The sequence below is a fragment of the Planococcus citri genome, chromosome 1 (assembly GCF_950023065.1).
Source record: "Planococcus citri chromosome 1, ihPlaCitr1.1, whole genome shotgun sequence".
Taxonomy (NCBI): Eukaryota; Metazoa; Arthropoda; class Insecta; order Hemiptera; family Pseudococcidae; genus Planococcus; species Planococcus citri.
In genome coordinates this window covers 70,112,976-70,134,754 of record NC_088677.1, presented here as the reverse complement: position 1 = coordinate 70,134,754, position 21,779 = coordinate 70,112,976, and the positions used below count along the sequence as shown (strand labels likewise).

Here is a 21,779-nt window from a genome sequence, read left to right as displayed (position 1 = left end):
TCGACCGAGTGGGTCACAAAGATGGTAAATTCGAGTTGATAGGTGCTGAGCTTAATTTTTACTCAGCTTGCAGCATTTTTTTGAAAACTGGAAAATTCGAAAATCCGCTGGAGGCTCCTGGACGATTTGAAACCGTCACTAATGAACTCGGGAGGTGGAAAATGGGGTAATGACCAAATTTCAGCTTTCTAGGTCAATTTGGTGAAATTTTTACTTTTTTTATCATTTTTGGGTCAAATGTTTGTTTTTAAAAAATCGCCAAAAATCGAAAAGTGAATTTCAGCATCTGAAATTTTGGCTGATGGTTTACTTTGGGATCTTTTATCAATTTATTTTTTGCCCTGTTCGGAATTTTTTGTGCCTGTTGGGATACTTTCCTTGTGTAGGTACTTGAGTAGGTATAAAGAAAAAGTACCTACCTACATAGTATTCGATTCTTCAAATAATAAATCAGAAATTCAACCCTTTAGCACCAGTAAAAAACTTAATTTTATTAAATATACCTCTTGATTAGGCAATAAAAACTAAAACAATCTCTCTCATCTGAAAACCGTATACGGATTTTCTTTAGAATGCACATCGAGTATGGTTTTAAATTCGTTAATAACTTCTTTATTTGGAGCAGCAACCAGAGTTAAATTTCTCTTGAAATCCGCATCATATTGGGTGCCAGCAAAAGTAACGTAGCCCGCAGCACACAACCTCTTCAACACCAAATCCATATCGGTGACTCCCGGATGTACGACTTTCTTCGACACGAGAGCTTCCAATCTCACGAATTCCTTGGCAGAAAATCGTACTGTATCCCAAGCTACGGGAATCGTTTCTCCTTTGATGAGTCTTTCGATCACTGGTCTCACACCATCTAAGGCCATCAACGTTCGTAACCTGATATCGAGATCATTTTCCCAGAAATTCTTGACAGTTTTCGTTTCAATAAGACGTATAATATCCCAAGGGCAAAGGACAGTTTGAGTTGATTTCCTGTTGAATCTATACCCATCGTACCAGTCTAACGCTTGGGCTGCTAAATCGTCCGAAACGTTGCCAATTTGCATTAATTTTTTAGCCACTGTTTTCGTGAATCCGAAAAATTCGGCGAAATCGTTATTTACAGCGTCGTATCGTTTCATTCGTCCAGCCAAATCGGCGAATAATTCCGTAATGCAGGATTGCGTTTCGCCTACGACGATCGTCTTGGCTAGGTATTTATTATTTCGAATGGTAATATCGATAAACTCGGATAAGAAATCCATCACTTGGGTTTCTAACTCCCAAGGATAAGGTATGTCATCGTATACCCAATCTTCCTTGACCATATTCACCAAGTAGTCCATTTCGTCTATCATTAGGACGGCTTTATGGTCGAAGAATTTAGCCAGAGTTTCGATTAAAAACGCAATGCTGCCGACAAGCGTGGTGGCATTTTGACCATCGATATCGCCGATAGCTTTGAATCGTCTCCAATCGGCCAAAGCTTTATCTTTCATTTCTTGAGTGGAATTAGCGCGATTTATGATCCTCGAGAAGTAGCCTTGCCTCATGTAGAAATAATCTTGAAAAATTTCGCCTATTTGTATGGATAATTTATCGATTATTTGGGTGAAATTGTACAAGAACTGGGTGTATTTAAAGTTCAAATATACGACTGGGTACATTCCTTGGTGCTGGTTGAAGAACTCTTTATGGTCTCTGATCAAAGGTCGTCCGCTGAATCGATGCTCGTCAGCGGTTGGATGAGGATATTGGCCTCGTTTGAAGAACCTGTAACCGATATTTTGTTCGCGGATTCGACGAACGCCGTCGTACGTTTGGGGTTCGAGGAATAATCGCATCATCCCCAAGTTGAGAGTTTTACCGAAAATCATCGGCGCCGAGATGACGATTATGTCTTCCGGACGTTCCATGATTTTCTCAATGAGTAGGCTTTTATCGACGACGTAATTCGTGTAGCAGAGAAATGCCTCGAAATCTCGCATGAAAGGAATGAAGTACTTTTCGTAATCGTTATGGGGTGTTCGTTCCATTATCACCATTGTTCTCGTCTCGTTGAATTCGTCATTATCGACGGTGACTAGATCACAGTCGCATCGAGCGCCGGAGAGTATCAGTGAAAGAAATAGCACTGAGAACCATAATGGTGTCGGGGTTGAAGTCTGGCCAAGATGTGGTATTCTGTAATATGATTTGGGATTAGTTCGAGATCAATTTTTCAATGCATTAGAGGCTCATTAAATGGACCAATTGGGGTTCGAAATGAAATTCATCAGTCGTGTTTTTCTTTGGGAGAAATGTTTACAAAAAAATGAAACGATTACCTGGCCATGTCCAACTTCTAAATCAACTAAATGTTTCAAGTAGCACGAACATGTAGCATCATTCGAGAGAATGTGTTTGATTAGTGACGATCGAGAGTACAGATGATTAATCTTAATCGGTAAAAATTGATAAGGAAATATCTAGGTTCATGCCGAGGGTTCAATCAAATTCAAATATGGGATTATAGTGTTCGATATCGAGAAGATTGAACACGGAACCTCTCGACTCTCGAGGTGTCCACCTCAGATTTGAACAGAACTGCAATTTTTGGAATTTTGAGAACGAACATGGTCTGAAACTCTCATACTCAAAAATTAAATTGCTCGAATTGATTTTTCGTGAATTTTTAAAATCTCAAAATCAAATCGAAAATCACGCCGGAAACTTCAGAATGACTCGAAATGGTGAAATTTGGATTTGGGAGATTGATTTCAGAGGGGACAAAGCGATTCGTGCAAATTTCGAAAAACTCTCCATGAATAGAGAATTTCTCATTTTTTTCCCTCATAAATATTATTAATTGTGTAAACAAACTCGAGGTGTCCGCCTTTTTATTATCGATTTTTGATTTTGTGTCGTTTCTGTAGCCTTCCTAAATTGACTCAGGAGGCTGAAAATCTGGATGTGTCTTTTGGGCGTTCTGACTGTTTCAATCCCTTTTGTTTTTGGTGAAGGAGAGCTTCGAAAGGGCAAGCTACTTGAACGTGATCGTGGAGGGGAGGGGAGGGGGTTCAAAACGAAGCGAGATACGACCTCAGTGGTCAGTGAACACATTTTTGGAGCATTTCACAATGAATAAAAACTCGGATGTAGAAAACGAAAACTTGTATTAATTCACGAAAACAAGCAGGTTACATAAAAATAAAGAAAATAGTTACAAAATAGAAAATTTTAACAAAATATATAGACCTATCTACACATACGTATAAATCATTCAGCCTGTATTAGGCAACGGCAATCTCAATAGGACGTGTATCTGAATACTAACTAATAACTCGTCTGCTTTATTACGAACTGCCCAATGATAGGTACCTTTTATCTGCGGAGCAAATTTATTTCTATCTCACAGTGTACCCATTCGTATTGTGGTACCCATTGGCGCACAAAATCTCCCACTTCATTAGGTTTTCCAAAATACTTGGAATTAGAGAAACCTCATTGTACATAATAAAATGAGTTCATTGTGAAATTAGGTATAGGTAATGAAAGAATTTTCATTAAAAAGCCCGAAAAATGCAAAGAAAACTTTCAACTTGGGATTAAAAACAACAAAATTGAAGAGTTTTTTTTTGGTGAAAATATGTATTGGAAAATATTTGAAATATCCGAATAAGGTAAGATCCGGGGAAAAAAGTAACCTCACTAGAGTAGGGTAGGGGCAAGGTATGAATTTCAAAAATCAACGAAAAATGATGACACTATTTCAAGAACAAGTAGTTTTCAATCACCACTAATGACATTTTAAAACTAGTCTTCTATTTTTTTATTAGGTACTGTAATTTGATACCAATATTGTATTTTATGAAAATTTTTGGTTTTGTACATTTTTTTGGAGCCTTATTTGGGGTCAAGAAGTCTTCAAAAATGATACTCATATTGTATTGTTTTGAAGATTTCAATTTTTGTACCTCCTCCTTCGAGCACAATTTGAGTTTACTGGTATAAAATGGTTTTCAAAAATGATCTTTTTTTTTTAGAATTTTCAATTTTGCACCTTTTTTTGGTTTGAAGTCCGTTTTGCGTTTTGAAGCTAAATGGTCACAAAAATGGATTCTGTACCCCTAAAAACGTAGATTCTGAAATTCATATTGTACTTTTGAGAAATTCCAAGAAAATGTTTCCCAATTTAGAGGTCATTTCTGGGTTTTAGGCTTAATGGTCTTCACTTTTCCTAAAATATTTTGCATAGGTACTCAAAATTTCACACTTCAATACCATGAGTACTTTTTTGTACATTTTCAATTTTTCTTTTTTCTTTTGGAGCTCATCTTGGATTTTGAGGTCAAATGCATGCCATGGTGATCAAAAATGAATTCTACGCCCTAATAAACCCAAATTTTGATGCTCATATTGTATTTTGTTTTTTTAGAAATGATGAGGAACTTTCCACGGAAAGTTTCTGGAAATTTATGAAGAAAATTTCTGGTAACTTTCAAATTCCTAAAGAAAAATTGGAAATTTATGAAGAAAAATTGTTGTAAATTGTGAAAAACCCGTAAAAGTGTCCAATTTTTGGAAAATATTAGTGAAAGTGTTTAAAATGAAGAAAAATTTCAAAAATTTGTGAATAAATGGAAACTTATAAGTTGGGTTTGAGGTCAAATGGTCTCCCAAAAAAGAATTTTGCGCTCTTAAAAACCCAACATGTGATGCTCATTTCTTCATTTTTTCTAACAGTAAATTTTGTACTTCTCTTTTGGAACCCATTTTGGGGTTTACGGGTTTGAGGTGAAATGGCCTTCAAAAATGAATTCTGCGTTCTCAAAAACCCACAGTAGTCAAAGTTTCAACTTTCTTTGTCCGAAATTCCGGGGTTTTCTGTCTGAATTTTTCATATGGGTCAGTACCACCCCCTCCTTCCCCTCCACACCATCCATGTACCAATTGTATGTACCTTTATAAATGCTCAATAAAAAAGGTCGAGGTTTGATTGATAGATAGGTAGGTAATATTCGCCAGTCTCCAATTAAACAAAAAAAAAAATGAACCAGGCCATCTTAGATCTATTTGATTACTCAATACCGAAAAACTTTCCTCGAATAGTTTTACGAGTATACAATTTAAAACGAAACAAATTTGAAAGCTCCAAAAGTTTTCTATGCATTTTGATAAACATTTATAACAGAAAAACAAATCTAGAAACGAAGATCTATTTTGAAGAGTTTGTTTGCTGGATAAAGTCTGTCGATAACACTTTTGGCAACGTATGGGGGAACTTTCACACAGGGTTGGACGTTAGCTGGTACTTAGTGTAAGACGCAGGTACATAAACTTGGAAAATTTACAATTTATCGGGTATGTAAAAAGCAACCCTCCTCCTCGATCAAACTTTTACAATGTAATTGTAAAATATAAAAACTTGACCAAACCGACTTCAGAAATGATAGATTATTGCATTACAAAAATAAAAAAATTTTGAGCCCCAACAGACCGAGATTTCTATACATGAAACCAACTTTTTACTCTTTTTTTTCCTCAGCTGATACCCTGATAATATCTGAACATGCACATGCACACGTTTACAATCTGTTTGTCTGCCAATTTCCAGTAATAAGGAGAATGCAAAAATATTACAATTGACCTACGATTTTTTTCTCATAGGTACATGAATGTCTATTAAAAAAAAAAAAAAAAAAGTATACAAAACGAGATAGTTAACCCTGACACCATGAACCATTACCTATAACACAACCATACATAAAAAAAATTCATCATTTCTACCTATAAGATGTACTACACCCAGTATTGATTTTTCCTCAACATAGGATTATTTCTATTCGTATACCCGTTGGTATCATAACTACTCCAGTCTTCATCTGCGGCACCGTACGGATACCTGAGATTGAAATCGTGTTCCGAACTAGTAACCGAATCGGTACCTAATGGAATAACTTTACATTGAGGTGTGGAATGCAGCGACATGTTTCCTTTGGGGTATGAAGACGACGGTAACAGATCATCCGGCGGTCTAGGCAGCGGTAAAGGTGGATTCATTTTCATATCCTCTTCTGCTCGTTTCTTTGTTCTGCATCTCATCAGTATGACGAATATAAGCGATGCTATCAGAATACTGAACAGTAATCCGGCAAAATAGTAGTCGTCATTGGTTAAATTAGGACTAGCGACTTCGACATCGACTTCGCTGGCATTCAGGACAGGATTAGGTGAAGTTTTCTGTTTAGATTGCGCGAAGCTTTTCTCCTTAGAAGGAGGTGAGGCTGGCCTCGACATGGTGGATTCGATCCCCACGTGGAATTTCAATTCGCCTATAGCAGGTTGGACTGACGCAGCTGATAAAAGGAAGGCGAAACCGTCCTCGAAAGACGATGTGTTTTGTTTTTTCACCACGTAGTATATCAAGTTACTGATGATTTCGTCATGTGTGAACGAATCGATTTCCTCTTGTTTGAATAGACGGTTTTCTTTGAGCGCTTTGGCAGTGGTGCTTTTACTTCGTTTGATTATTTTCATTATTTTACCGTGTTTGGGTTTTTTCAGTATTGTAAACCAAGGTTTGGAATTAGTGACTTTGGATAAAGCGTCCGCGTTCAGGATATCGTTATTGATACAATTCTTGACACCGACGAAAGGAGTAAATTGGCCTATTTTCAGTAACGGTTCGACGCTGATATTGATTCGTAAATTTTTCACTTTCGAGTCAGCCAACGTCGCTTCTAACTCGAATGCATCTCCAGCAACGGTAAGATCGGTTTGAATGTAGACTACTTTCTTCATCTTGAGATCATTCTGACTGAACGTTACGTTTCTCGAGTTATTCACCAAGATGTATCCGAATCTGGGCAACGTTGTTATCACGTAGACCACTTCGTTGGCTTTATGATTAGTCAACACGTTAAAGACCGAAGCCAATATAGTCGTTGTGTTTGACGTCTGCAGTATGAAGACTGGTTTGGTGACGCTGATGCTGAGTTTGGCAGCATGTACGTGGATATTGAACACTTTATACATAGGTGGGAATTTACCATCGGATACTCGAAAGTGAAAAGATGTCGCTTGAACTGGTCCCGAATGTTCGTACATTACTTTTCCACCGTTGATATCAGCCTGGCTGAATTTACCAGCTCCTCTGACACCGTTCACGTATAAACTTCCTATACTGGGTCCGTTGATTATATCGTAGGTGAGATCTTCGGGTAAAGTGTCTTTATCAGTGGTCCATAATTGATCTTGAGTCAAGATGAATTTTTCTCCTTGAACTACCGATAAATTAGGCGCATCTTGGTACAAGTGGAAGGGCTGGTCGTTGATAGGGTAAATGGTTATCGGTATGGTAACGTTACACAAGGTGATATTATCCTGTTCCAGGTAAATGGTGAAAGTTACGTTGTCGTATCCTGAATCCGAATGATCGTGGTTGTAGATAATTTCACCAGCGTTCATTTCTTCGTTAGTGAATTCATTCGCTGGACATTGGTCTTCGATACAGAGCACGCCGTATTGCGGAAATTCGGTCACTACTGCTTTCAAAATTGGAGACCGTAGACCGATATTGTCGCTGGATAGGAAATTTATGATGTTTGTTGTGTTGATGAATAATTTGAGTGTACCGCCTTCTTCGACTTCGTGAGTTTCGATGTCCAACATTCCATCCAGGCCTCCGGAGGAAACGGCTATTTGGATGTTGAATACCTGGAAAGGAATACGAAAAGGATGGTTGTTAGATAGGTAAGATTAATTGACGAGGTATTATTTAAGACATTTTTTTTCATTTCTTTCCACAAAAAAATAAATTAGATTTATCAAAATTTCAAAATGCAAAAACTTCATATTCGGAGTTGGGCAAAATGTTTTTGAAAATGAATCGACCCTTTAGTCAATTCACTCATTTTAAAACGAGTTCCAATTCAACTCCTTCAAAACTTTTTTCAAAAAGAATCAAACTCTGAATCAATGACTCTTTTCAAGCAGTTTGACTATTTTCCAACTCGTTTAACTTTTGGCACAATTTTTTCGCCAATGCTGTCACACTTCATAAACCATCATACTACTCTCAAAAAAAGGGTGATCAAATTTGGAAATAAATTCCAGTTTTTTTTTTTGACAACTTCAACATTTTGCATCTTGCTTGGAAAAATGTTCACAAAATGATAAAATTGAAATGAAACAGGGGTTCTTCGGAGAAAGTATGAGAAGTTACACTCACAATTACAATATAAATTTAAATTTTTGCAGTTTGATCCTCAAAAATTGGATAATTTCTGAATTTTCACTCGGAAACAAGATGCTCGCATCTCATTTTCTTCTTCAAAATTCCAAAAAAAAAATGAAATTTCCAAAAAAATTTCAAAGTTTTTGAGTTTTTGCTTTGTACTTACATCAATTTTTATTTTACTCAAAATTTGAATTTTTTCCAATTCAGAAACATGAAAATCATTTTTTTTTTTTTTTTGGTTCAAAATTACCTACAACTTTTTTATGAATTCCTAAATTTCGAGATTAAGACTCAAAATTGTCAGAAAGTTTTACTTTTTGATTAAATTATCAAGAAATTCTCTTTTTTGCATAATCATCCCAAAAGTATGTATAGATTTTCACCTCGGTGTCTGAGCATCCTATTTTTTTCTTCTAAAATGACTAAATAAAAGGTTTATTTTTTGCATAAATGCTAAAAAACTTATTTTTTTGAAGAAATCGTGTTTTTTTTTCAAAATTACCAACTTGTTTTTTTGCCTGAATTTTCAAAAGAAGTTCAATGTTTTGCCAAATTCGCCACAAAACACGTGTTTTCTGCCATCTATTTTTGCCAAAATGACAAAAAGCGCTAATTTTTGCAAGAATTTTCAAACCGTAGCAGAACTGCCAAAAAATTATCATTTTTATCATAAAATTCTTTTTTTTTTTTTTTTTTTTTTTTTTTTTTGCTGAAACTGAAATAAAAAGCGCCATTTTCTGTTTATGTGAAAAAAGTTCTATTTTTCGCAGAAACTTTCGTAAAGCGTCCTATATTTTTTCAAAGTTGTCCAAAATTCCAAATGTTGCCAGAATTGCCAAAAAGGTCCCGGTTTCTGCTCAAAGTTTTCTATTGTCCATAACGGGGCATGTTTTTCACCAAAATTGTCCTAAAAGATCCAAAGCCCTAATTTTAGCTAGATTTTTCAAACAGGCCTTTTTTTTCATAAAAGTTTTGAAAAGGTCTTGATTTTTGTCATAAAAGTCCTGTTTTTTTTTCTTCAAATTGTCGTAAAGTTTTTCTGCTTGAACTGCTATAAAAAGTCTTCGTTTTTTTACCTAAGTATAATTCGATGAAAAGCATAACTGCTTCTTTATGTGAAAAAAACCTGTCTCTTCGAAAAATTTTCAAAAAAAGGCCCTACTTTTTGCAAAATTGTCCAAAATTTCTGTTTTTTGCCCAAAATGTTCACACCGAAATTTCTGTTTTTTTTTGTGAAAGAAAATCCTATTATTTGCCAAAATTGTCCTACAAGATCCTATTTTTTGAGCAAAATTGTCAAAAAGTTCCAATTTTTGACAATATTGTCAAAAGGTTTCATTTTTTGCCAAAATTGTCAAAAAGTCTTAATTTTTGCTAAAATTTTCAAATAATTCCACTTTTTGTCAAAATTGTCAAGAAGATCTAAATTCTATCCTGAATGCCCTATTTTTTTTTAAAAAAGTTGTCAAAAATTCTTTTTTCTGTTTTTTTTTTTTTTTTGGAAAAATATCCAGTTTTACTCCCCTCCCCCCAATCGCTATTTGAGTGTAGCTGATAATTTAAGGGTCTGGAAAATGAGAAAAATTGGTCTGGAAAATCAAGAAAGACAGAAAAAAATTTCTTCAAAAGAGTGGACATCCTGTTTCTTCATCTTTCAGAGGTAATCGTTTTGAGAAAATTGAAGGAAACTTGAAATTTTCAAAGTGCCCGATGACTTGATTTTTTTTTCAAATGTTGGATAATACTATCTGATTTTTCAGCCCAGCTCCTCACTTGAAAATTTTTGATAACTATTGGAAAAAGTCTTGAAAGGAGTTGAAAAAATTTTTGAACTGACTTTTTAAAAAAAAACACTTCGATTCAACTGTTTTTTCAAGTCATTTTTAAAAATAATCGAGCAAAGAGTCGACTTTGAGTTGAAATTTAAAAAAAAAAACTGCCTAACGTCCCTGTTCGTAAAGTTGAGAAAGAAAAACGTACCTCATTTTCAATAGATTTAGCGTAACTGGCAATCACATCGAAAACGAACGAATCATTCGACAGAGTAGAATCGATAATATGCGACGTATGCTGATACCATATTCTGGAAGCGTTCACATCGGCTTGAGTAAAATTCGAAATAAATACCGAAGAAATGCCTTCCACCATTGTCAGCTGGCCGAATTTAGGCTGAGATTTAATCACGTAGAAAATATTTTTATCCGTATCCGAGCACCAAGCCAATAAATGCGCCGGAGTGATTGTTTTTCTAATCATGGGGAATATTTGAAATGGTGCAGATTTCTGTAGATGTAACTCCGGTAGGATGATTTTGATTATGAAAGTTACTGGCTGAGTTTTGTGTTTTCCATCGTTTATGACCACGTCGAATTCTCCGTTCTTTTCTTCGCCTATTCAGATACAAAAATTAGTGATTAGACGATTAACCTATTTATGCATTTGAAAACTGATCAAGTATTTCAACTTACCCGAATGGACAAACACCACTTTACCGGAATTGATATCTAACTGAGTGAATTTATCGATGGTGTTATTTAAATTTGAGAAATATGCCAAATATCCAGCTTGAGCAGAAACGATGACAAACGTTACGTTTGAGTTGTTGGTGTCTCGATCAATAATAGCTAAATGAAATAGAACCATTTCAAGATGAAAATTTTCATTCAATTTAGTCAAAAATAGAGGAGGATGGTCCAGGGGAATGGGTAAAAATACATACCTAATTGAGAATTGGTGATGTTGCAGATGCCACCTCTCCACACAGTAGCACCTGTATTATTAACAACTACAGGAACCTCATCATTGACTGGTTTAACAGCTATCAAAACTTTAAACGGGACACTTTCCTTTTCCCCTGCATAAGCCACTAGTAGCATACTATCGTACGTTGTTTCACTTCCATCGTGCATAAACTAAAAACATAATTTAATTAATTTTTCTCTTCGGCTAAATTGTATCTTGACTTTGAAACATCACGTTACTTGAATTTGTTGATTTTGTAACTGGAACGAGGTCCACTTTGATATATTTCCGGTGATCGATGAAGATCCGATGTACTGAAGCCATCCATGTTGAGGAAACTTTTTCACCTCAAATTCGATTATTTTTTCAGCATAGTATGGCGAATGAACTAAAAACAAATCCGACGATAATTTCGCAGTGCCTCCTTCTTCTACAGTCAGTTCGCCGCTGCTAATGTAGAGTTGTTGAGGTATTATGATGAAGTTTAGCTGGAATAGGTAAATTAATATTTGATTAAATTTTATTTCAAAATTTACGAATAGATACATCAAATTAAGAAGGTTTGTAAAACTCACAATGATATTTCTATACCACATTATACCGTTTGTGGCATCTAATACGACGCGATCGTGGGTCTGGTTCACTATTACTTGTATGTAGTGTAATTTTTCCGCATTTACGGTAGTTTGATCGAAAAAAGTGATAGCAGTTTCGTCCGAACTGTTGGGATGGAATAAATAAGCGAAATCTACTTCTAAATATCGTCCATTCATGTCTATCTCCAAATATCCGTATTTTGGTTTCTCTCTCACATAGTAGGATATATCTTGAGGTGGGACGTGATTTTGTTGAACCTATTCAATAGTTGAAAATTATTAGAAAGAGGTTGAAAAGGCAGCTTTTCGTGTGATAGGTAGCTTAAAATAATGATTGATAACGTACCAATAAATCGTTTCTGGTTATAGTAATATCATCTGCTTCGTCAACGTATAAAGTTTTATTATTCATCAATATAATTGGCTCCCAATACGCGCTGGGAAATAGTTTAATGTGGAAATCATCTTCGGCCAAGACATCCTGTACACTGACTTGGAATGTGAACTTATCTTTGACGCTTTTCAAATCTCCAGTATGTCGATACAGGACACGTTGATTATCGAGATCGTCTTGAGTGAATACTTCGATAGAGTTTGATCTACCTTGATGTTCTAATTGGCCGACAGATGGACCTCTGATGACTTTATACCTGTAAGTACGAAAAAATATCGTGAATTTTTTTTGCAGATGTCCAACAGTCCTGCCAAAATTGTCCAAAAATGGTCCTTTATATTGCAAAAAATAATTCTGTTGTTTTGCCTCAATCTCCATAAAAAGTCCAATAACTTGCCATAGTTGCCAAAGATTCTGTTTTTTTTTTTTTTTTTTTTTTTGACAAAAGTCACAAAAGTGCCGTAAAGAGTCTTGTTTTAGTCAAAATTGTCAGAAAATCTCACTTTTATGAAATTGTCAAAAAAGTCCTAATTTTTCCCAACGTTAAGTCCTTTTCCTAACAAAATTGCAGAAAAATGTCACTTTTTTGCCACATGTTTCAGCAAAAATGCCAAAAAAGTTGAAGAATTTTTTTTTTTACAAAATTGCTAAAAGTAGACTTTTTTCCATGGTTGCCTAAAAAGTCCTTTTTTTCCAAAAGTTTGAAAAAGTCCAACTTTTTTGACAAAATTGCTGAAAAATGTAATTTTTTCTACATTTGTCAGAAACAGACATTTGTAGTCAGAATTGTCGAATAGCTCATTTTTTTGCAAAAATCACTGAAAAATGTCATTTTTTGATAAATTTGTCAGGAAGACACCTCTGTAATTTAAATTTTTCTCATAATTATTGGTCAAAAAAGTTATGTTTTTTGCTAAACATGATCTTGTTTTTTAAAAATTCCCCAAAAAAACATGTTTTTTCTCTTGAGTTGTCCTTAAAAAATTGCCCAAAAAAAAAGTTTTTTTTGTCCAAATTGTCTATACTAGAAATCTTTCGGTTTTTTTTTTGGTCAAATTAACCCTAAGTCCCATTTTTGATAAAATTGTCAAAAAGTTTCAATGTTTTCGAGAGTTTTCAGAAAGTCCTGTTTTTACCAAAATTTCCAAAGAATGTCATTTTTTGCCACATTTATCAAAAAGACACATTTTTTATCAAAATATTTTGATTTTTCCCAAAATTTCCCAAAAAAACAGTTTTTTGTCAAAATTGTCAAAAAAACACGTTTTTTGATGGAAATATCAGAAAATCCAGTTCTGCCAAAAATTGTCAAAAAATTTCGTTTCCCCTCAAATTGTCAAAAATTCCTATCACTTCTACAATTGCTAAGAAATTTTTCCTTTTTCCATAACGTCTTAAAATGAATTAAAAATATTGAATTTTCCACAGTTGTTCCGAAAGCCCCGTTCTTATCAAAATTAGAAAAGAAAAGCTCTATGTATTGTCAAAATTGTCCAAAAAGTCCTGTTTTTTGCCAAAGTTTGTCAGTCCTGTTTTAAGCCAAAACTGGCAGAAAGTCAAAGAAGTGTGAATTTTTCCAAAGTTTCCAAAAATTCCTGTTTTTTTTTTAAAAGCAAAATTGCCAAGATAAAATGTTGTTTTCGCTACATTGTCAGAAAGACACATATTGTTGTCATAATGACATTGTTAAGTAAAAAGTTTCAATATTCAAAAATTTTGAATTAGCGAAGAGATCTTAATTGTTTTCCGATTAAAATGTAGACAAATTAATTGTCGAGGGTCATTATTTTCGAGATAACAGAAGTCCTATTTTTAACAGAATTTGTCAAAAATATCCTGTTTTTATCAAAGTGATCAGCAAGTAGCAAGTTCTATTTTTTTTTTTCAAAATTGGCAACTAAAAAAGAGTAAACTTTTTAAGAAAAAGGTTCTTCATTTCTTTTTGAAAATAAAAATATTTTGCCCGCCAAAAATCTCAGATTTGAAAAATTTGAACCTTCTTCTCCAGGCTCCAAATTATTGAAATAATAAAAATTATCCTGTGGGTTTTCTGCTTCAGCATTTCGTCCTATTTCTTAGACTCTTGATTGAGTTGAGGATTAAACCAGTTCCTCACATACGTTTACGTACCTTATCATTTGCGGTTGAACGTTGATATTCGTAGTTGATAATAAATTAGCATCGGATAAGGCAGCGTAGCTTCCTTGCCTCATCAATAATTTGCTATTGTTGCTAACTTTTATAAACGGACTGGAAGCAATGATTTCGAAAGTGAACTCCGAATAGTGATTACCATCCGATACCCAAAGAGAAATATTCCCACTCAACGGGCCACTTTGACGAAACATTACTCTTCTATTGTTGATATCATTCTGTCAACAACCAAATCGTATGAAAACTTTGAGAAAAAAAATCTTTGGGTAATTTGAAAAATATCACATACTTGAGTAAACTCGAATAAGGGATTGTAAGGCGGATCAGCCAAAGTAAATGCACCGTTTGGTATGGCTCTTCTAGTAAATTGGATATTTTCAGGTTTCGTATCGATATCAGGGTCTCCGTAGAGTAAATCTTTATTGGTGAGGATTTTAGCTCCTTCTATGACCACATTCAAACCTTTATTTATAACGCAATACGGAGGATTGTCGTTCTTCAGTAATACTTCGACGTGTAATTTCAACACATACTGCAATAAAAATAAGTCAAGGATTAATTTCAACATTAAATATAGTCATCATAATAAAAGTGGTAAAATAATTTCATGAACATACTTGGAAATTTTCTCCTCGAGCTCCGTAAACTAAGAAATGAATAGCATCGGTCATTGACTCCGAATCGTCATGTGTGTAAGTGACTCTTTGCTGCATGATATCTGTATTGATAAATGTGGTGAGATTTCTTTTTTCAATCGTCGTATGGTCAACGTCGTGCATGTCAAGCCAGCCATGATACGGTCCATCCAAAATTTGGAACGTGAAGTAGGTCAGATTTTCTTTCATTATGTTCAAATGATCTGTTAAAAGAGGTTGCTGACCTCCTTCGGAAACCTAAACAATACGGATTGGAAAATTAAACTCGAAAATTCTCGCAAAAAAACTCGTAAAATTATTCGAATATTACCTGAACAGGTCTGAGGGTAACTTGGACCTCATTGGTCTGCTCTTTCGATGGGTAATACTTTAGTACCAATGCAGATTGCTCGATTGGTTGACACTGCGGCGCATTTACAGAAAATGTTACACTATCTTCAACTTCAGAAAAAGTCTTACGATACAAACGGAATGCTAATCTATTTTCAGAAATATCTTTCTGAGTCCATGTGTCATGTTTTTGAAGAACACGATCTCTAAAAAATTGAAGAAAAAAAACACGAAAGATTAAATTACTGAAACTAAAACGATGATTAATTAATTATTATTATTCAACTAACCCAATCACTAAATCCGAAACTTTAGGTGATCTTATCAATGTGTACACGATGACGCTATTATTCACGTATAGCGGTTCTGTGATCACTTTCAGATGTGATTCTTTCACAAAAGCTATCTGACTTTCGGTACTTTCAACATGCTTATTAACCACCATGTTGAGTCGAAGTTGAACGAATGTGGCACGGAATTCGAACGGCGTTGGAAGCACGTGATTTTTAACAGAGACTTTGAACTGAAATTACATAATTATGTTGCAAAATTATAAATTTTTCCAATTTCAAAAATGAGGCAGCCTAATCGAGAAACAAATGAATACCTTGAATACATCGTACGAGGAAGATGTATCTTCAGTATGAGCATAACGAAGCTCTCCTCTTGAAATTTGTTGATCGGTGAAAGAAGTTACAGGTTGCCATACTTCTTTATCATTGTTCGCTCGAACCAGGCACTGAACTGCTCCGTATTTAGGGAATTCAACGATCTGTAATAGCATTTAATTTTGAAGTAAAGATCATGGAGAAGTCTCAATTATATAATTAGGTATTTATGTATTAATACGAGTATTTATTCCCAGTATATTCACCTCGTAATTGATATTGAGAAAAGGATCATTGGCGTTTGTTTGAAACGATAGATTATGATGAGTGATAAAAGCAGTTGATCGCTGAGCCAACGTAATTCCGGTATTATTCACTAAATGGATTTGTAATGCGTAAGTGACCACTTTCAAAAAGGATCTCGAACTGGACACAGCTCCATCTGAAACCTGAATTCGCCATTTGTTTAATTACAGTGAACCTCTCGAGGTGTTCGTCACCTTATTTGAACACGACTGCGATTTTTTGGAAAGAGCATCGTTGCAACCCTCGTAACCAAAACTTCATCTGCTCATAAAAAATCAATTTGAGCAGCTGGAATTTTTGTCATGGGGTTTTAGACCATACTCTTTCCAAAAAATAGATTCCGTAGCGGAGTTTAATTCAAATTAAATTCCCTCGCGTACCTGCAAAGCAACTTTATCTTCTCCGGTCGAACTTGCATTATGAACGTAGACAATCTGTCCCAAATCAACATCTTCTTGAGTGAACGAGTATATAGGAACGCCAGGATAATTCCTTTTCTCGATATATCCGATGGTATTCGTTCCAGGTTGGTTTAATACCGAGTAAAATAATTCGGTGCTGTTATTATCGCTATCTGTAGCATTCAGCAAATCATTCGTAATGATTTTTCGAGTACCCTATACAAAACAATTGAAATTATATGGATTACAAACACGAAATCGATTAAATCAACGTTTCGCATATTCACTCAATTTCAATTAGTAGGTACAACAAACGAAAAAAAATCGAGCTAAGGAAATGAAAAAAATGGCCAAATCTAAAATATTACCTTCGGCAAGCAGTTTTACGGCGGCAAACAAAATTCTTGTTAGCGTTATTGTAAACATAATAACAAATTAACAAGCACTAAAAAGGAGAAAAAAATAAATCAAAACGAAAATTCAAAATAAAAATCATCAGTTCTCTATGTTAGCAATGTTACTTTGTAAAAGGCGTTTAAGAAGTATAAAAAGATGCTATTTCATTATTTACTTCGGCTAGTTTCAAAACTTTCGATGTGGGTATGAATAGAAATGGAGGATCGTTCGTTTGAGCCACATCTATATGCAATACAAAAGAATTTTTTCCCTGTAGATATGCTGGTAAAATGTATCCAGGACCAGCTGTGAATTCTAATTCCATTACTATTGAATCGTTGAAATTTTCTGAGCCATCGTGAATGTAATGCACCTGAACAGATAATTAGTTGAAAGCATTAATCATACACTCATACAGTAGGTATTTTTAATAACTATATTTTGCAGCGTGTCCATTCTCTGGAAAAGTCATGGAAATTTTTCTTCAAAAGAGCGAACACCCCTTTTTGGAAATAAATCAATATTTACTTTGTCTTTGTATAAGTCCGACAACGAGAAGGCTGAATTTGTATCCATATTCGTAGACCCGATATCATTACTTCCAATCGTGATGGATCCGTGTTTAGGAGACTGCATAATGTAAAACGCTACTCCTGAATCTTGGATACCGTACTTAGTATAGTGTAAAATAACATTAATATTGTCCGTTGTAATGAGCACGTTTTCTCCTTCCATAACATGGACTGTGTTTAAGGATAGGATTTCTAATGTAACAGGCAGTGAAGTTTTGGATGATATCTGAAAAAAAAAAAAAAAATGAAAAATAAACTTCACGATGCAAGAATTTGAGGTAACTTGATTAGAGTTGACGACCAGCTTACTTTATACTTAGCGGTGTAATCAGGATTAACACACTGAGGTTTATCACATTCGCAGTGAAAAGAGTCAACACCATATTGCGAACAAGAAGATCCAAGAATACAGGGATTTTTTGTACAAGGGAATGACCACATACAATTCGGTAACACTCCTTGAGTTACTTTAGCATTCGGAAATCCTAACAGCTTTCCATCGGCTTCCATATTTCTCAAACATCCTTTGAAACTTTTATCAGCTGATTTCATTCCGACAGCTAACGCATTTGCTCTTTTGTTCAGCTCGATTCCGCCAACATAAACCTACAGTTAAATGATTCCAAATGAGTATCAAAAAATAATCTAAATCTGTTTAAAAAATTGATCCACTAAAGTGTGGTATGATTACGTTATCAGAAAGATCCAGATATTTATTGCTTGTTCTCGAAGTGATGTGAGAGGAACCGATGAATTTTCCATCGACAGTAATTTCGAGTAAGGACGGATTTATTTGCAGGGTGATTAGATGCCATTCTCCATCAGAAATATTAGCTTCGTTGAACACTTCTGTAGTACCACTTCCAGTATCCATAACTAAACGTAGTTTACGAGTGGAAATTTCCAATCCGACGTAATCAGTTCGACCTCCCAGAACTAGTTTGGAATTATAAAACAGTGTGGCGTTTTCCGATATTGTTTTGATTTCAAACTGCCACCTATTTGAGGAACATGAAGGATTAGAAAATATAGCTTGAAATACAATATTAATCTAACGAAGGGGCCCCTTAACGGTCTTGACACTGAAATCTCATAGTGAGACGAAACTTGGATAGGTCGAAATAGGATTTAGAAAAACTCCATCCCTCAATTTTCAGCCCCTAAAATTCATTTTTCAAATTTTGGTGAATTTTTGAAACGTATAAATTCGTCAGAGTATATTTTTAAAAAAATAGTGGGAAAATGAAATTTTTCTTACTATTTGACAAAAGCTTGACTTTTTTGGCAATTGAGCAAAAACTAGACTTTCTTTCGCAATTTTGACAAAAATAAGACTTTTTTGAAAATCTCGGCCAAAAACAAAATTTTTGAAACAAATTGGCTAAAAAGAGGATTTCTTGTTTATCAATTTTTTACAACAATACAATAGGACCTTTCTGACAATTTTGGTAAAAAACAGGGCTTTTGAGGCAATTTTGGCAAAGACGTCTTTCTTTTTTCAAAATTGAAGCAAAACTGGGATTTTTTGAATGTTTGGGTGTGGCGAAAAAGCAGACCATCTCGTCAATTATGAATATTTTGGCATAAAAATGGAACTTCTAAACATAATTTTGGCATAGAACTTGACTTTTTCGTCAATTTTGGCTACAAAAATTACAATTTCTGAACTTTTCGGGAAAAAAGCAAGACTTTCTTGGCAATTTTGGCAATAAAACAGTTTTTTTTTTTAAATTGTGGCAAAGAAAGAATTTTTTGAAAATTCTGGTTAAGAATGACTTTTTGATAATTTTTCACAGAAATATGGCGTTTGAGGCAATACTTATCTTTCTTGCATGGCTTATTTATATTAGAAAACCTCTACCAACATAATTAAATAGTTTCAATGTACATCATAGAAAAGCAGAACTTTTCCCCTCCCTCTAAAAACAGAAAAAAATTCTGATAAAGATGTACCAAATCCAAGGATTAGGAATATAAAAGCATGATGTAAAATCTTGTGTTGACTCTATACAATGCTGCTGACGAGTTGGGTAAGCCAACATTTCTGAGAGGGGGGCAAGGGACGTTTTTTTTCTTAAAAAGACGTTATTTAAATTGAAAAAAAATCGTTTTCTTTGCTTAAATTTGGAGGAAAATTTTTTTGAATAGTGGGGGTTGCTTAAAAAGATTCTACCCAGATGAAGAATTTTCAAAAAAAAAAAGATACACAGACACAAATTCTTTACATTTTTTGATTTTTTCAAGTTTGTGGGCGGAGGGCTCCGTACAAGGAAACCAACATCGTTTGGGGGGCAACAAAAATTTTTGTTCCCTAAAAAAAAGGATACTGACACGGAAATTTTTTACGTAAAAAAAAAAAACAGTAAACTTTCGAATAAATTAAATTTTTTCAACTTTGGGGCCACTAGCGCGGCGCTACTTTTTTTCAAATAAGAGAAAAATAAAAAAGTAGGAAATTTTTTTCTTATCCGAAATGATAACTTAAGAGAGTGAAGGGTAAAAAAATTCCAATTACGCAAAATAAGGTGCACACTACTGCAACTGCACAATCGGAAATAGCTTGCGAAATTCTTACAGAGCGCGCCACAAAACAGGAGGAGTTACTTATTGAAGTGCCTTTGTAAATTTCAGATGAGATATTCGGAATCAGCGAAAAATTTTAATGCTTCAAGACATCTCTCTCATCTATTTACAGCAAACCTAAGTTTGAAGAGACAGGGGCCACATTCGAGGGGTTGGGAGGGTCATCCCATGAAACGAAGTTGATTTTCGAGCACAGCACCTCTAATCTCCTATCGAGCGATATATCACACGGTAATACTCGTTATTTCAGCTCTACTCAAAATTCCCTCCTCCTCCTTTTTTTGAAACAAAGGGCTAATAATTTTAAAAAATCAACCAAAATTGAAAATTCAACTTCAGCAGCTAAAATTAAAAGGATGGAGGTTGTTTGAGATCCTAGTTTCGTTCCAATCGGAGATTTCATTATCAAGGAATTCCCTTGTAAAAATGGTTGCATACCTAACACCAGTTCGACTGATAGGATTCGGTAAAGATACAAAAGCTCCTTCTTCCATGAAACTGATTTCGCTACTGTAAGCTGCATCGAATTCAGAAGCACAACTCCACGTAATTCCATGTGCATCCGAAGGCAACGTTCTATACCTGGCTCTTTTCAGCGCATCTATACCATTATAAAACACTGCAGATAGACATCCTCGTAACGAGTCAACGTGACCGAGGAATAATTCCAACGAATCGTCTTTTCCGCCGAGGAATAACCCATCGTAAATATTCAACTCGAAAAATCTACCCGGAAGCTTCTCCCTGCGCATTGAAAAATAATAATCACGGTAAAAATAATTCTGTAGCCATAATTCGTTATTTGGAACGAAAGTAGGTATTCGTACTTGATGCTGTGTATTTTATCAATGGTGACATTAACTTCGCCTTCTCTTCGATTCAATAAAACTTGATGCCAAATTAGATCATCGAGTCGTAAGCCTTTCGGAGAAGACAACTCTGATTCACCGGCGCCCAAATTAATATGCACCTAGCCAAAAAAAAACACATTTACGATGACTGGTGTTTTTTTTTTACTCGTGTGACAAATTATCACTCGTACCTTTAATTTTCCAGCCTGTAGTTTAATTAAACAATAATCAGTCCGTCCGGCGGCTAAAAACAATAACGCATCCGGTTGTTTGGTTCGAAATCTGAGCTGTATTTCTGTAGTACTTTTGGCATCTTGTAAAGGTATCGAAATGTAACTACTGCCATAAAACGAAGCTACGAATAAAACACATAGGTAAAGGGGATGTTAGTAAATAAACAATTAAAGAGATCAATGATGTAGATATTTTTATCATCAAACCTGTCTCGAAAGCGTTTCCTATTCCAAAAGAACACACTAAATGCACCACGGTAACGTAAAGAACCAACTTCATCTTAATTCATAAGCCGAAACCATGCACCATTGTAATATTTCAGTGAATGGAAAACACGAACGTTTCGTTATCTAAATTGTATTGATTGTCTCAGCACATTTCGATTAATTAAGGAGTATTAAACCTTCGGTGCACTAAACGGTAGTATAAAATTAAACGCAAACGATGGTATAACGAACCCACTTCGAAAATATAAATAAGTAGTAAGTAAGTACTATCTCTCGGTACTTTTTACCCATCCGTTTTCATACTTCGCTGCCTCTCATTGATCTCTAAAAATAGTAAACATAATGTCAATGTTACCTACGAAGATGGAGCAAAATGTGGGTTCCGTATCAGCGACGTCGCAGTGTCGCCAGCGTCGGTTTGGTTCGATTTTTAAGGGTTACTTTTCACCCTCTAACAGCGTACCCTTGTCGAAGCAGCGATACTATGCTCTGCCTTGAACAACTGGAGAACAGCAGG

General features: G+C 34.9%; 2 protein-coding genes across 2 annotated transcripts; both read right to left on the bottom strand.

Moving 5' to 3' along the window:
- Positions 1 to 465: 465 nt before the first annotated feature.
- LOC135838507 (uncharacterized) lies at positions 466 to 2,475 on the bottom strand. The gene is made up of 2 exons (XM_065354209.1): positions 2,319 to 2,475; positions 466 to 2,175 (listed from the first exon to the last, which is right to left on the bottom strand). The coding sequence occupies exons 1-2, from the start codon at positions 2,324 to 2,326 to the stop codon at positions 540 to 542; spliced, it is 1,644 nt and encodes a 547-aa protein (XP_065210281.1). The 5' UTR covers positions 2,327 to 2,475; the 3' UTR covers positions 466 to 539.
- A 654-nt stretch (positions 2,476 to 3,129) lies between these two features.
- kon (chondroitin sulfate proteoglycan 4-like protein) lies at positions 3,130 to 21,564 on the bottom strand. The gene is made up of 23 exons (XM_065354091.1): positions 21,242 to 21,564; positions 20,993 to 21,156; positions 20,778 to 20,920; positions 20,389 to 20,694; positions 18,059 to 18,365; positions 17,677 to 17,973; positions 17,324 to 17,593; positions 16,971 to 17,168; positions 16,379 to 16,615; positions 15,959 to 16,141; positions 15,692 to 15,856; positions 15,375 to 15,607; positions 15,065 to 15,290; positions 14,716 to 14,991; positions 14,388 to 14,630; positions 14,075 to 14,316; positions 11,897 to 12,200; positions 11,530 to 11,808; positions 11,194 to 11,442; positions 10,932 to 11,124; positions 10,681 to 10,836; positions 10,193 to 10,602; positions 3,130 to 7,689 (listed from the first exon to the last, which is right to left on the bottom strand). The coding sequence occupies exons 1-23, from the start codon at positions 21,312 to 21,314 to the stop codon at positions 5,773 to 5,775; spliced, it is 7,071 nt and encodes a 2,356-aa protein (XP_065210163.1). The 5' UTR covers positions 21,315 to 21,564; the 3' UTR covers positions 3,130 to 5,772.
- Between the last annotated feature and the right edge of the window lie 215 nt (positions 21,565 to 21,779).